The sequence below is a fragment of the Centroberyx affinis genome, unplaced genomic scaffold (genome assembly GCF_046629955.1).
Source record: "Centroberyx affinis isolate AG114_WGS23_722 - 3 ecotype Tasmania unplaced genomic scaffold, CSIRO-AGI_Caff_v1 ptg000230l_1, whole genome shotgun sequence".
NCBI classification, from domain to species: Eukaryota; Metazoa; Chordata; class Actinopteri; order Beryciformes; family Berycidae; genus Centroberyx; species Centroberyx affinis.
This window is the reverse complement of record NW_027278917.1, coordinates 151213-167152: the sequence shown is the minus strand read 5'-3', so window position 1 is coordinate 167152 and position 15940 is coordinate 151213. Positions and strand designations below refer to the sequence as shown.

General features: G+C 39.3%; 2 protein-coding genes across 3 annotated transcripts; both read left to right on the top strand.

Moving 5' to 3' along the window:
- The first annotated feature begins 292 nt into the window (after positions 1–292).
- On the top strand, positions 293–11532 carry LOC139663904 (nonsense-mediated mRNA decay factor SMG9). 2 transcript variants are annotated; one of them, XM_071542684.1, is made up of 14 exons: positions 293–426; positions 1760–1929; positions 2482–2556; positions 3091–3325; positions 3476–3573; positions 3707–3819; positions 5145–5256; positions 5440–5535; positions 6585–6670; positions 9713–9819; positions 9939–10046; positions 10428–10553; positions 10694–10838; positions 10985–11532. In XM_071542684.1, exons 2-14 carry the CDS (start codon positions 1783–1785, stop codon positions 11061–11063), a joined length of 1527 nt encoding a protein of 508 aa, XP_071398785.1. In that variant the 5' UTR covers positions 293–426; positions 1760–1782; the 3' UTR covers positions 11064–11532. The 2 variants fall into 2 exon arrangements, with proteins under 2 accessions (XP_071398785.1, XP_071398793.1); XM_071542692.1 differs by lacking the exon at positions 293–426 and adding an exon at positions 1605–1650 and having other exon boundaries at positions 1746–1929.
- Positions 11533–12704: 1172 nt separating this feature from the next.
- LOC139663857 (phospholipase A2 inhibitor NAI-like) lies at positions 12705–15627 on the top strand. The gene is made up of 5 exons (XM_071542623.1): positions 12705–12764; positions 13290–13406; positions 13495–13641; positions 14384–14497; positions 14629–15627. Exons 1-5 carry the CDS (start codon positions 12719–12721, stop codon positions 14829–14831), a joined length of 627 nt encoding a protein of 208 aa, XP_071398724.1. The 5' UTR covers positions 12705–12718; the 3' UTR covers positions 14832–15627.
- Positions 15628–15940: the final 313 nt, after the last annotated feature.

Sequence of the window (15940 nt, the reverse complement as noted above, 5' to 3'; positions counted from 1 at the left end):
CCCTGATCGCTTTTTCTATCTTTGATAACGTCACGTCAACCTGCGTGCCAAATTTGCCAGTATAACATTATCTTGTTTAGCACACACCTCGTAAAACAGCCTAAATTAAGAGCCTCTACAACGGCAGGGTCCACTCCTCCACTCGGCATACACTCGCCCCACAAATCAGCACTTATTTCAGTCTGTCAAAGAACTTTTAAAGCTGGTTCGCAGTTCTGGTTCCCGCGCCAACGTGTATTTTCGTTGACGAAGACGGAGGAATTGCAGGTGAGCCGCTAAAAACAGAAGACTCAGGAGACTTTCGCTCTCACCAGCTCAGGAAAACTTTACGTACCTCTGTCCACAAGACCTACTGGGTCAAAAACTGCTGCCTGCAGCTGCACAGAGCGACGGTGAAACAATTTGTGGATTCAGCCAAACTAAGAGGTGATGTTAGTCCGAGTCAGTTACTTATAAAACATATATTTATAATCGATTATATCTGTAATGACTGAGCCTAGGAGAAAGGAGCCGGCTCTAATCGATATTCATCTCTGACGCGCGTTTAGCTGTACAGGTGACATTAACACAGAAATATTCAGCACCTATGACTATGAGATTTTCACATTTGAAGACAGTGTCATGTTGTTGATGTCGCCTCCATTGCTATCTTCCAAATATCCTGTTGTAGCCGGAAGAGGTGGAGTTATGAGGCCTACAACTCCCAGAATGCATCAGAGACCATTTCTCGCAACTTTCATGTTAAAAATTCTTAACCCCCTATTCGAAAATTAGGCTACAGTGATTTAGTCAGTAGTGATTTAGATGTAAAGCAATGTGAATTTATGAATGCCCTCAAAAATATTTCTAAAGTATTCAGGTTTAGAATAAGCATGACTTCTCGATTTGAAAATAAATTTTAGGGCCTTTGAAGGCGTCTTGGATAATGAGTAGCCTACTCTTTTTTATTTTTTTATTTTTTTAGGTATCCTAAATGGTAGGCTACTTGTTGTCTAGGCCTATGTATGGGTGAACTATACCTTTAAGTAGAGATCTCAGGCCAAGACATCACATGATCATTAAAATGGTGTTGTCCATGCAACTGGGGGGTTTGTCAAAGCAAGTGTTATGGCTACAAAATAACACCCCTAACGTTTCAAACTATAATATTAACTTTATTTGTAGTGAACTTCTCAAACAAAGTTTACAAAGTACTTCGCTGCCAATACAAACAAAAGGCACAGAAGCACACGAAAATGACAGGATGCCATATCTTCCTCTGTATGCTATATACGGTAACATCTACAGGCGTGAAGCTTTAGTACAAGGCCGGAACTACAAAGTTCATTAGGATGTTTCTTAACGAGATCATTTGACAGACGAACGCGGTGCGTTTGATTGTCAACAATCTGAATGCCAGGTGGGTGGAGTTTCTTCCAGCGCGGTAATATTCGCAACCAAACTCCATTATCGTACTCAAGCGGGTAACGTCGTATTGCAAAACATGCGCGCTGACGGAAAGTGTATGCTATCGTTATTTACGTTTATTGACAAGTCTTCTGGAGGCAGACTGAACACGCAGTTACCAGGGAAAAAATTAAATCATTAAACAAAGTCACGGTTGCAGGACTGCTTGCTAACATTACCGCTGAGAACAAATCTTTCGCTTCGGTAACGTTACAGCGACATTAACGTTGACGTTACTGTTAGCTCGTTAAGTTACTGGGCGGACTGGGATTCTAATGCTAGCTTTCTAATGCCAACAGCTGTCGTGTTTTAGTGTAATATCAGGTGAGCAGCGGCATGTCAGAGTCCGGCCACAGTCAACCCGGGATGTACGGACAGGGACGCAGGAGGAGGCGACGCCGGGGAGACAGGGATGCAGGTCCTCCGGGGCAAAACCTCTCTGGTCCCAGTCGGGATCGGGAATACCCCCCCAGAGAGCGCAGGGTAATGTATGAACACATGTTCACACCAACGAGGTTGTCCACGACGTAAAGGCATGTTTATTTGACTGTTTTGCTTTTGCTTTTGTAGGGTCCAGTTGCATAAAGATAGACCTAGTCTTAGACTTAAATGTGACCTTTAGTCAAACTTGCTATAGACACTTAACGTATATTACCTGTTCCTACTTCTTGATTGTTTTAGATCTCTAATGGCTTGTTTCTGTCTCTAAAGACTCTCTCTCTTGTTCAGGTCTTTCCAAAATCCAAAGATTTGCCATCTTGTATGAAATAGCCAACTACAGTATTTAAACTTCCCACTCTGACAGTTACAAACTCGTTGCCATAACAACAAAGTTCTTAACCCAAGCTTAGCCAGGGGGAAGGTGGCTAACTTTCCTACCTCAAAATAAGTCATTTGTAATTTAAGTAAATTAAGTAACAGACAGTCTTAATTAGCCTAGTCCAACCTGAGAATCTAAGACCAGTCTAAGGCTTAGACTAGTCTTAAAATAGCTGTATGCAATTGGGATAGTGACTCAGTTCTTCCTTGCTTCAGGATGGGAGCGAGGATCCCCCAGGTCCACTCCTTCAGAAGACTCCCATCATACTGGCGAAACCCCCTGGGGAAAGGGTATGTAGGCATATCTGAAATATTTGCTTATAATAATTATTATATTAATAATAATAAACTTTATTTGTGTAGCACCTTTCATACATAAAATGCATCAGACAGACCACTATGCCAAAACTGCAGTCTATGGGCTTAAGACATTCATAAGCTAAAGCTGACACAAACACATTTGAAATGTACAGGGAGAAACATAAGCCCACCTTGCCAAACAAACGCTGCACCAAATCAGTGCTGTATGTAAAAAGAAAAATTACAGATAAAATAAATAAAGTAAAAAAAAAAAAAAGGAATAACAAATCAAAGGGTGCAACTAGTGATAAAAGAGCAATAAAACAATTTAATTAAGAAAGGGAAGACGGTACAAATAAAAAAGTAAAAATAATAAATAAAGATAGCAAATATCTAAAATAGTTAAGAATGGTCAACAGGCTGCTGCTAGTTAAAAGCGTGATTAAAAAGATATGTTTTCAGTTGTTATTTGCTACCCCGTAGGTAGCGTTATCTATTGACTTGTGCGGTTGGATCCCTTTGTAGTCCAAGCCCTCTCAGAACGCGCCCGTCAGCGGAGCCCCTGCCCTGGAGAAGCCCATCATGCTAATCAAAGCCAGGGAGGATGGAGGGAAGCCGGGGACCCCTCAAGAGGCGGCCCCTCTGCCTTCTGGTGCTGGGCCGTCCAAGTTGGAGAGGGAAGGACAGCGCCCCACCCAGCCGGTATACCAGATCCAAAACCGAGGAATGGGTGCTTCTGCATCAAGCATCGCTGTGGACCGTGAGTTAACACTGATTTCACACATTGTCCTGTCGTTTTTTTCCTGTACTGTTTACGTGATAAATCCTCTCCTGGATGCACACATGAAGGCAAAATGACAGCTGCATAGATTTTAAATGCACATCTCAAATCCATTCATGTGACTTGCAGCCGTGATTGGCCAGTCGAAACTACTTCCTCCAGAGAAAATGAAGCACAGCATCAAGCTAGTGGATGATCAGATGAATTGGTGTGACAGCGCCATGGAGGTGAGTCATCAGTTAATTCACTTCTGTGATTGTGTAGCTGTTGCTTGAAGTATTACATTATATTTTCTATATGGAAATTCATCAGAGTCTAATACAGTTACTGTTCAGCAACAGTTGTGTTTTGTTGTTCTAGTACCTGAGGGACCAGACAGATATGTTGGTAGTGGGAGTCATTGGCCTGCAGGGAACTGGGAAATCCACCATCATGTCGCTGTTATCTGCCAACACACCTGAGGAAGACCAAAGGTAGAGTTGGTAGGGATGGGCATGATTAATTGGCTCAAGTTTGAACTGATGGATCAAATAGGTTAATGAGTTATTACATTTTATTTATCAATAAAGTAACAATAACATTTATTTGTATACCACTTTTACAAAGGGTTTACAGAATGATTTAACAATCAAATAAAAGCAAACATACTCATAAAAAAAATTCAAAGAAATATGGTAAAATGATAAGATTAGACAGTAAAAACTATACTAATAGGATAAAATACATCACATGAAAGCCAGTTTTTCAAAAATAGGTTTTTTGAAGTGATGTCAAAGTGGATACTGATTCTACTACCCTAAGCTTCTCAGGGAGCTACAACAGCTACACGGCCCCTGCCTGAGGATCTGAAGCTACACACTGGCTCATAGAGGGTTAAAAGTCTGCAATATAGCTTGGAGTCAGACCTAACTGGGCTTTAAAATCATAATCAGTGAGATCTTCAAATCAATTACAGGTAACCAGTGAAGAGATGCCAGAAGTGGAGTGATGGGATTTTGCCTATTTGTACCAGTTAAAATCCTACATGCAGCATTTTGCATCACAAATTACTCTGCAATTTGTGCCTAGTTGCTGAATTTCCAATGCTTTTTCACACCTTTGTCTAAATTGGTACACAGGTAATACATGTATCTTTATTGGTTTCCACAAGAGTGCACTGGGAGGAATTAGCACTATCCTAATGACAACATACATTCAACAAAAAAAGTTGAATGTTTTGATCATGAGGGCTTGAAAAGTAATCTAAAAAGCAGAATACAGACACATTTAAGGTTTGTAGATAATACCCTGTAGCACCCAAACTCCACACTAGTTATTATAGCTTATCAGGAAGCAAAATGTGTTACGAGTTTCATACAAATGTCTGTAACACCCAGGAACAGTTTGCACTCATTTAATTGATAGGCACACAGTTGGAAAGCAGACTGTCAGTTAGGTCTAATTTGGCTTTCTGTTCACTTTATATTCCTGTTGCTCACGATTATTGGCCAGTTGATCTTTTCCTTCTTAGAAGCAGTGCTGCCAAAACAGTTCATGCTTTTACAACCTATACAATGTGTACTGTTAATAGAAGTTCTAAAATCAGCCTGTTCCATTGGCTTCATCAGTTTGGTCACTTTAAATTATGTAATCGATCTGTGAAAAATACTTCCCATTCCCAGCTGTTAGGTTCTGAAAACATCTGAAATAAACATACATGTGTACTTGCACTGACAGAATGGCAGATTGAAAGAATGAGTGAGGGAGGACATTTTGTGTTCTATGTTTTTAACATTGACATGTGTGCTTGCTTGCACAGGGGCTATGTATTCAGAGCCCAGACGCAAGAAATCAAGGAAAGAGGAGGAAACCAGAGCACTGGGATTGATTTCTATATCACACAGGAGAGAGTCATCTTCTTGGATACACAGGTAAGAATCAAGGACTATTTAAATTGTGGGAGCTTCTCTCTTTCTTTGGCTGTACTGTATGATGTCATCTGTTAGCCACTTCTCAGATGTTCACTTTGCTGTCAGAATGTTAAAAGTGAGTAAGTTATGAACTGTGAAAAGTAAAATGCAGCCTTGGAAAATGAATGAAATTTGTTTCTTCAGCCTATCCTCAGCCCCTCTATTTTGGACCATCTCATCAACAATGATCGGAAGTTGCCTCCAGAGTATAACCTTCCTCACACGTATATAGAGATGCAGGTCAGTATTTGGCCTGCAGAGGGCATTGGGCTAAAACAGTTGTTAGGCGACCGGGTCCACAGGGTTGGTAGCCTATTGTTTTTACTGCTATTATCTTTCTTTCTTCCTTCTTTCTTCTTCTTTCTTCTGACTAAAACTGCCTTCCCATGAACGAATATGCACAACATTTTGCACAGCAGTCCAGCTCAAGTTTGGTGCCAATTCTCCCCATGGTGGTGCTGTAGCAAGCGCCTAAACTTTGAAAATTCATGAAAAATCAGCCGTACGTGCTACAGCTTTGCAACTTTCACCAAAATGTTGGCTCAAATGAGAAGAAACTTTCATATGCTGCAACCTAGTGCAAATTATGAAGTCCATCACTCTCATTTTCTCAAAAACTGTAAAACTAATGAAACCTATTATATATATCCTCCCACATTTTACGTTCAATTTACACCAAACTTGGTACACGGCATCTTCAGACTGTCCCCGACAAAATATCAATTCAGATTTTTGATACATCAAAAATTGAGCCCACAGTGCATTGAAATGTTTTACTGTAAATGTTTTTTTTTTTTAATTCTGTGGTCATTTCATAATAGAAATGAATGGGAAATTTAGCATACTTATTTAGAGAGGAACCACATTCAAAATAATTGTATAGAAATATTTTCAAAATGATTAAGTATGCATGGGATTTTTTTTCTGATTTTTTTCTCAAATGTTTTTTTTTTTAATATAAATTGTAAAACCTTTAATTTTTTAAAGGTTTCTTTCTTTCTTTCCCCTCACTAAACTCTTTTTGCTATTGTTTTAGATTTTATATAGGCTTACAAAGAATTCTGAATGAATACAAAAAATTTCCTTTTTTCTCCCGTAAACTACTAAATGGCTAGACTTAGCCCGGTCGCCATATTGCTGCCATAATTACTAGTTACCCATTAGCCTTCCCATAAAATTGTAACTGCTGAGGAGAAAAATGTACTTTAAATTCTTTAATTCATTGTTTCTTTTATACATGCACCTTCACATCAAAGCACATGAGAACTCTTTCTATAATGTGTCAACAGTCTCTTCAGATTGCCGCCTTCCTGTTCACAGTGTGCCATGTGGTTATAGTGGTTCAAGACTGGTTTGCTGACATAAACCTCTACAGGTAGGTAACTTTCCATCTGCTATAGAGCTGCGATATACCTACTGCCTAGACACACAGGAGAAAAGGCTCATATGAAGGCTCTGACGACATTTTAAAAGTTCACCTCCCCTCAGGAATGTTGAGAATTTCATCTTGTAGCTTGAGAGGATATTTGACTTCTACTTTTTCATAAGGCCAATATTGCAATTCTTTGAATGAGACTTATAGAAAACAAATGTTAGCAAAGTCAGTATGTATGTGTGGCTGTGCACATGGGTGAGGCATACCCTTGCTTCATGTCACATGAATTTAAAACTGAGAATTTAAAACTGTGGTGAAAAGCTCTATAAGAAGTTGCTGCTGTTTTGCATGATTTAATGTCTTGGCTTGGATTGACTCTGCATATGGACTTGGTGGACTTCAACTGATCTCTTTTGTTATAAGCCAATGTTGCTCCTAACTTGGTGTTATTTTTTATTTGTTGTGTTTATGCTTCATATTGTTTTATGTTGTGTGTCTCTAACCTTTGTGTCTGTCATTGATGCTGCTTTTCTTGGCCAGGTCCCTCTTATAAAAGAGATCTCCCCTGTTATCTTCCCTGGAGAGTTTTCATTGTTGTATGTTTTCAGTACTGTTTCAGAAAACATTATTTATTGCCAAATTAAATTTTAAGACCCGTTGAAGATGACAGACTACTTATCTAAAATGTGCTGATACTCATGCATCACACTACGAGTGGGATGGTATATGTAAAAAACAAAAAAGACCACAAAAAAAACCCACCCTGTTCAGTACGCAATCCTCGATTCAGGACTATGTGAACAGGATGACTTTCGTTTTAATCATGACCAGGGATGTAAAATACTTCTAGCCTAATAGTCAAGCCACTTGCCTGAGGTATACTATTCTTTTCATGAGCTGTCAGAATTGTCATCAAAAGTACATTTTTACTGAATTAACTGTCATACACTACTAAAAATTATCATTCTGCAGGCTGTATATTACTTGTCTGGTAGTTGAGCATAATCACTGAAGCCATCTTAGTGGTAGCAGATATATATTTTGATTTTGCTTTTAAACAAAGTTAACGTCGAGGCATTTTTCCCAAAAATGTGGGCCAACCTCTCCCAAATTGCAACAAATACAAACTCAATAGATTTTGTGTACTCAATATGTTCTGAATGAGAGAAAAAAGTCCTAAGGAATTGTATGAGGGGAAAGTTTTGAAAATCACCTAAATATGATCCTACCAAATGCCTTTTTAGCCTTTTTTTTACAATGTAAATCTATGGGAGGACTGTTCAAACCATGCCCACTTTGAACTCTAACTATTCTTTCATACTTTAAGCTAGAAACTTTTAGTACCACTTTTAGTACTTTATTACTCTTATTCAGCTTTTTGATACCATTTGTACTTTTTGAGAAATTGCAGTTTAAGTTTTATACTTTTTTCAGCCTTTATAATGGGATCCTATGGAGCCAGCCTACAGTGCGTGATGTCACAATTCACTCTAGCAGACTGTACAGGCTGTACTTTTTACTAAATTCACACATTTTAAAACTGTGACAGTTCACACAACTGTGACAGTTCACACAACAGTTCACCAACTGGGGTACCCACAGACCCCAGAGGTATACTTTTTGTCATATCTCTTTTATTTCTGTGATGGGAATGGAAAGCACAGTGGAACTTGTCAAACCACAGTTCTAACCTCATTTCTTCTTTTGAACAGTTGAATGCCTTCCCCATTTTGTACATCCTGTTTTGTCTTGCAAGATGAGGTTTTGGTTTTAATTGTAGCTACAGTATAAATGCATTCCAACAGTTTGCTGTTAAAAAGAAAGTAAGCTACACTGGCCTATAGAGTCTAGAAATGTATGGACACCAAATGTGATATTTTACCGGTTTTGGAAAGTTTGGGAATTTGCATAATAATTATGGAAAAGTATAAAACACATTTTATGTGGATGTAAAACCACTGTGAATTCAATTCACATATTACTGTATATTTGTTGTAAAGAAAAAGATTTGGCTATAGTCAGATATGGCCTATTTGAGAATTACATCGCCCAGGCATGAACAGCATACATCATATTAAACCAATGACTAATGACCAAAATCTTTAAATTCATTCAACAAAAAGTCTTTAAACAGTATGTAATTTTGAAATGGAAAATTAGTAGCTATGCTGTGACTGAATGAAGTGTAGTGTATGTGATGCATATGCCAACACACACAGGACAGTACACTGTTCCTCATGTTATGAACACCTATTCATAATAGTATAAAAATAACCGGATTTGTTTTCATTCTTGTTTTCATTCTTGCTCTCTGATATGGATTCATAAGTTCAAATCAGATAAATGTTGGCCAGACAATGTGATGAGTTGGAACTGAACATATGTAAACTGTAAAGAATTGTGAAAATGTAGCTGATTAACTGTAAATAAGAACACTCTAAATAGCCAGCATCTAGCGCCGAGTCCTACAAATGCAGCTGAGAATTTTTCACATTATACAATTGTTTTCATTTTATAAGGTTGTTTATTTGTATAGATTAGAATGGCGATGACGCGGCAAAATGCCACACCTGCAAAGTGCGGTACAAGAGCGAAATCCTATTCAATTTCTATGAGCAAAACAGTAAATCGACATTTTCTGTGGTTGCCTTTTCTGTGTTCTAATAATCGATGTGAAATGTATATGGTGTAAATAATTTGACGTTACCTTTTCACGGTTGTCAAACAACAGCATGATCATTAAAATGTTTTTTCTTGAAGTCTCAAAATGCTAGCATGACTCCTCTCTTGCACGGAAGTTTGCTAGTTTGCATTTTGTGACTTCCAGAAAATAAACATTTTAATGATAATGGAGGTCTCTGATACCTGTGAAAAGGTGACGACTATTATTTACACCATAGAACACAGAAAAATCAACCACAGAAAATTATTTTTTGTTTTTCCCATAGAAATAGAGCGGGGTATTATACCACACTTTGTGGCTGTGGCCCATTTGAAACCTCTCACCATGTGCTGAAAATTTTGTGACATGTTTCTGGGTAGGTTCCTTCAGACTGCTGAGATGCTGAAGCCCTCCACTCCCTCAGCAAGCCATGACAGCACTGGCTCTTCAAGCAGTGATGATGGAGCTGAGTACTATCCCCATATAGGTGACCTTTCTGTGCAGAAACGCTCACACACACACACACACACACACATCCACACACACCAACACACTTGATATACTGAAAATGAAAGCTCCTTTCTATTTTATTCCTCCTCCATCTAGTGTTCCTGCAGAATAAAGCCAGGCGGGACGAGTTCTGCCCTAGGAATCTCAAGAAAATGCATATGGTGGTGGACAAATTGATGGCCCATTCTCATCTCAAATACAAAGGTTAAAAACTCACACAGAGAGAATCTACTACTCACACATAAATACATTTTGAGGGTTTAGGTTTAGGTTTTGGTTTTAGGTTTTATTTGTTCGCACCAAACACCAAACAAACAAAAAAGGGCATGTGCCGGAGAGGTTTGAAACCCAAGTGGGCTTAACTTTCACATTTAAAAATAATAGAACAAGAAATGAAACCTAAGGAGCCCCCCCAACCCCCACCACACACACACACACACACACACACAGAACAAGAAATGAAACTTAAGGCCCCCCCCCTTAGGTTAGCCCCCCCTTAGGTTTAATTTCCTTAGGTTTCAGTTTGCGTCAGATATTGCGACATGCCCGTGCTCATCCTGCCGTTGGTTTGGTATCTGGTTTCAGGCACATTATCCATGCTCGACTGCAATATCTTCCCTGGCCTGGGGCGGGACTATCTGGACACTGAAGTCAACATGTTCCTGCTGCCTCTGCAGGAGAATGAAGGGGAAGATGCTCTTACGAAAGCAGGTTATACAAAATTTGTCGGTCTTCCCCTAAGACCTAACTCCACTTTTCTTCTATAGATTGTATAGCATTTAAATTAATCATTTGATTGAAGTCAAGTAATTTATTTGAAAACATGATTGTGGCCATTGCATCATGTTTAGGGTCTGGGACGTCCCCGCTCTTCTCTTTTCTACCGGGGTACAGAGGACACCCTACCTTCTCCACCATGGTCTCCAAGCTCCGCAGCCAAATACTAGCCATGCCCCGCTGTCAGCTGTCACACACCATCCTCACTGAGAAGAACTGGTAAAGGAAACAGAGACTCAACACACTCTACTTTAATCACTCGTCATTCATAACAACATATCTACCTTGAAACAAAAAGCACATGAGATTCATACAGGTGAATAGAAATTGAGATCTTATATAAATGAGTTGTGCTGTTGTTGCAGGTTTCACTATGCAGCTCGCATCTGGGACGGGGTGAAAAAGTCCTCGGCCCTCTCTGAATACAGCCGCCTGCTGTCCTAGCGCCTTGGTTGAACTGCTACGATACAGCACCATCACCCCCGAGAAAAACTGGTGGTCCTCAGTCCTATAACAGAGTCACACAAAGAGAAAGGTGGATCTGAAAATGGACATGGACAAATGCACCTCACAGGAGGGAATGGTTAAAGCGGTAGACCTGTTGGTGGTGAAGAGTTGCACATACCCTCCACCAAACCACTACACCAGGTGATTTCACTGATGACTTCCTCATCCGTGGTTGAAGGTGTGCCAATCAGTAGTGTCCAGTTGGAATGAAATAGTGTAACCTCTTGGCGCTCCATGACACGAAGTTGCCTATCCCTACCCTAGGGCAACATGAGCAATTTGTTTAACAAATTTCTCATGCGTTCTGTACTTGCTCTTGTGTTCTGTACATGTCTAAACAAAATGTGTTGATGTTTTTATTGTTTTTTTTTGTTTTTTTTTCATTAAAGCATACAATATAAAACAATTTGTCTCTTAGTACTCATCACATACAGGGTAAATTCAAAATATAAGGAAACCCAAGGACAAAGATTTCCATTTGTGGTTCTTAAATTGTGTGGTGCTTTTTATGGCATCATTTTGGTCCACTCATCTGCTCGAAGGCCAGTGCTAATCACTACTAATGATGAACAATTTGGGGTAATCTCTAAGGGCGCCCTGTCTAAATGCAATTGTAGGCAGTTTTAGGATGTTTTTAGGATGTATATAGTTGGATCATATTTGGTTATTGAGAAGACCTTGTCTATATTATCTAACATCACTATCATGCTTTTCAAACTATTGACTACTCTTGCCTTGTTGGTAGGGGCATTGCCATTTCATGGTCTATGCTGTATTCGCATCAAATATGCATCATGGGATAAAGTTACTAACGTGAAATCTGTAAGTGATCAGTGTTTTTGATCAGTGGCACCCCAGCACAACCTTCAAACAATTTAGAAAGAGCCCTGAAAACTTCACCACCAGAATCCTTTACTGCGGTGACAATTTGTGTTGGTGTTTACTTAATTTTGACCCTGAACATGAGCAGTGCAAAAAGAAGAAAATCACATTGTCAAGGTGTATTTTTTTTGTGTGTAAAATGCTAAAATGTATCAACCAGTGTTTCACGTGTTTCACACTTGCCCCTGCCACGTCAGTACCTGACTTTTACCGTTACTGAACACGCCTTATTCTCGAAGTACATGTTGACAGATTTATGTGGCAACTGGAAATATTGCCACCACAGTAACGTCCGGGGCTTACTTAAAGTTTCTGACGTTGGAGAATGATAAACAGTGTTTATGGGGAAATGCCTGTATATGAAACCCATCTCACCCATCTAACCCTATATTTAAAAGTTTGTTAAAATATGCAAAACATGTTTTAAATATGCATGTGTAAATAAATTTGCCATTTACAGGTGCATTAATAAGAAAGTAAGTGGAAGTGCTTGGCAACAGGATACAAAACAAAGACCCTCATATAGGTTAGATTATATTTTCAACTTGCTGTACACATTTCCATCTTCAAAGTAAATTAGATTTAACAGTCAAATTTGTGTTTATCAAGGACGATGGATGTCATCCTGAGACCACTCCTACTTAGCAGAACTACTTAAAGCTGTAACTGCCCAAACTTTGAGCTACTTGGACTCCACCCGCCATCCTGAAATGCATCTGCTTATACTGATCCTTGGGAGTGTGCTTCTCCCCAAAGGCAAGTTTTGTTTTTGTTTTTTATTAAACTCGTTATCTGTTTTCCTTTGAGTATTAAGGGTTTTGACTTAGAATACAAGTTATAAAACAGTCAACTTCTTTGGATTCAAAGGTAGAATTTTAGAATTTACCAATTTACGAAAGAGCAATGCTGCTTTGGCTTCAGTGGAGAGGTGCTCATTGCAGTTTGAGTGACAGAACACTTTTTAACACTGAAACTTAAGAAAGGTAGGCTACATTACTCCACTTTAACTAGCCTTGGTACCTTACAATAAAAAGCCTTTATTATTTATTGGCTATTTTTACTTTTTGGATGGGAAGAGTGCCTTATAGCCTATTTTTTCTGCCGAAAGATATTTTAGAACGTTGAAACATGTCGAATAAACATTCAACTGCTCTGGATGTAAAGGTAGCTGTATTTTAGTAAAAAAAAATTTAATTCAGTGAGCTATAGAACAGACTCTACATGTTTAAATTGGAAAAAGTTCATTTTTAACTTGTCTGACTTGTTCGCCTGTTCTCTCAGCCTACACCCTGACATGTCATGAATGCATCCCTGGACTCTCTGGAAGCTGCACAGACACATCCAAAGATTGTTCCTCGCTCGGTCAATGTTCATCAGTAAGAGTCGTTTCATCTGTGGGTATGTAGTAGTGCATGGTTTTTCTTTCAGCAAGTAAGACTCTTTGGCATTTGACATAATTTGACAAAGGCTGCTGTTTGTTGTGCAGGTGGTACAGAACTCGCCAATGTCAACGTGAAGTCTTGTGCTGTGGCTGATCAGTGTCTGAGCGGCTCGGTCAACTTTGGAGTCTCCAGAACCACAATAAGCACCAAGTGTTGCTCCACTGACCTCTGCAACTCCCAAAATGTCCCTGGTAACTTCCCTATATTTGCTGTGTTTTGATAATCAGATGCGCACCCCGCAATCTCCGCCCATACCTTTAATCTGTAAATTTGTCAATTAAGACACTGTAGGCCTAATATAAATTTTTTGTTGTATTATTCTCAAGATATTCTTTTGTTGTAATTACTTGAAGCATTATCTTCAATACTCATTATTTGTTCTATTTTTATCTATAGTAGGCTAGCCTATCCTATTCTTTGATAGCGTGATATTCAAACTGAATGGGCATTTTGTTGTCGAGCCTGACTCCTTAGCTGTTTTCTGTGTGTGTGTGATGGGGGCGGGGAGGCGGGGATTTTCCCTGAACCAATCACTAGTGACTGACCGATCCGGCTGCTCTGACTTTATTTACAGTTGATGCTGGGCTTAGGCTATTTACTAACTTCACAAAGAATGTTGGTAGTTTTTGACAAAAAATACCATCTTGGCAAAGACAATATGTTGGTTAACGGGGTGATTTCAACCGTTGCACAAACGGTTCAAACTTTAGTCCCGCCCACAAAGGCGCTGATTGGCTCGATTGTTGCTAGCTAGAACCTATGGCTAGAACAAGCCAAGCTGTTGACTAGAGCATCACCCCAGTTTTTCTCTGAATCGCTCGACAAGGCTAATTCTTTGATGCTGCAACGACACAATTTCCCCATGGAGATCATTCAAATTTTATATATCTAATGTATGGTAGCACTATGAACAATATAAGTTTTATCTTACAGCGCCCCGTGTCCCGTCTCCCAATGGTAAAAAGTGCTATGGCTGCAATGAAAAGGGGGAATGCAACAGCATTCTAAGCTGCTTGGGGGATGAGGACCGCTGCATCTCAACAACAGGTAACAGGCCTATAGCATCAGACGACTCACTCTAATATTTCACATTCCTCAGCTCATAGGAATGTTTAGTGATGCAGCTAGACATGGTAAAGCATTAAGCCCAGTCACTAACATTGTTTTCGTTCTCATAGTGGATGCAGCAGGTAAGAAGATGACCTTGAAGGGCTGCACCTCCAAGACCATGTGCTCAGGTATAACATCTGCCCAGGCAGCAGGAGCCATAGGAACAGAAATTAGCTGTTGTGAGGGTGACATGTGCAACAGCGCCAGCAGCACCGGTGTTAGCCTCCTGCTCCTGGTGGCACCAATGGTCTCTTTTGCCCTGTTCTTTTAACTGATGGAGACACAATAACCTCACCATTCAGTTTCCCTCCTCACCTCTGTGTGGCCTCATGCTCCTCACCACTCCTTATCCTCCCTCTTGATAACCAATCCCTAAACCTGCCTGTTAACCAGTGTCTGCTGTGTTCCATTTTTACACAAGGTCTCTCTCCACTCCTTTTCTGTGTATGTCGCACCAATTTGTGGAATATTCAACACACTTTTTGGAATGAGATCCACCCACTAACCATCCCACCTGGCCACCCACACACCCCGCCCACACTCTCTTCAGCTTTTATGCACACGACATATTTTTTGCTATAGGAACATACTGTGTTCAGTGTACTGCTACGGCAAAATAATTCCCATACAATCAACTTAATTTTGATGAGAATTAGTATAAAGTATAGCCAGCAATATATGACAAATGAACATAGGAATTTTTCGATTTCCCTCTGCCTTCTCCCTCAAGTTTTTTCCCTCTTATGTTGTTTGCATATTACCTATAAAGTTAAATTAAACAGCAATTGTTTATATACTGTATGTTTGCATTATACAATTGTTAGCAACTCTGCAGTTGCTGTCCTATTGTTTAAGTAAAACTATGTTTATGTAAAAACTCATGTGCTCATACACACCTTTCTGGGTTTTGGGTGATCTGATCCTAATTGTTTTGTAATTAGAAATAGGATAAAATTATTGTTTCTTTTACTGTTTTACTTACTTTTTTTAAAAGGAGAAAGAGACCCAGAAAGGCCAAAAAAAGTATAACAAAAAATCGGAAGTGAATAAATGTGTTTAATTACTGATATATTCTATCTTTGTGTTTTTTGGGGGTAGGGTTTCAAAGTCCCATGATGTCTCAGTCTCATTCAAGACAAAATCCAAAATTCAAAATCCAAAATTCACTTATAACTTTAATGACATGCGGGCATAGAAATCAGTTGTATCAGTTGGTGACAGTTGGTATAAAGTTGGTAAAAAGCTGTGTAAGGTATTCATGAATATACGATTCATGATGAGAATGCAGACAGTGGCAACAGAGTGCAACACAGACCTTATGAATCAAAGTCGAGGAAGTCCAGGTCTGAATCAGACTTACAGTCTTTATCTGCTCATTCC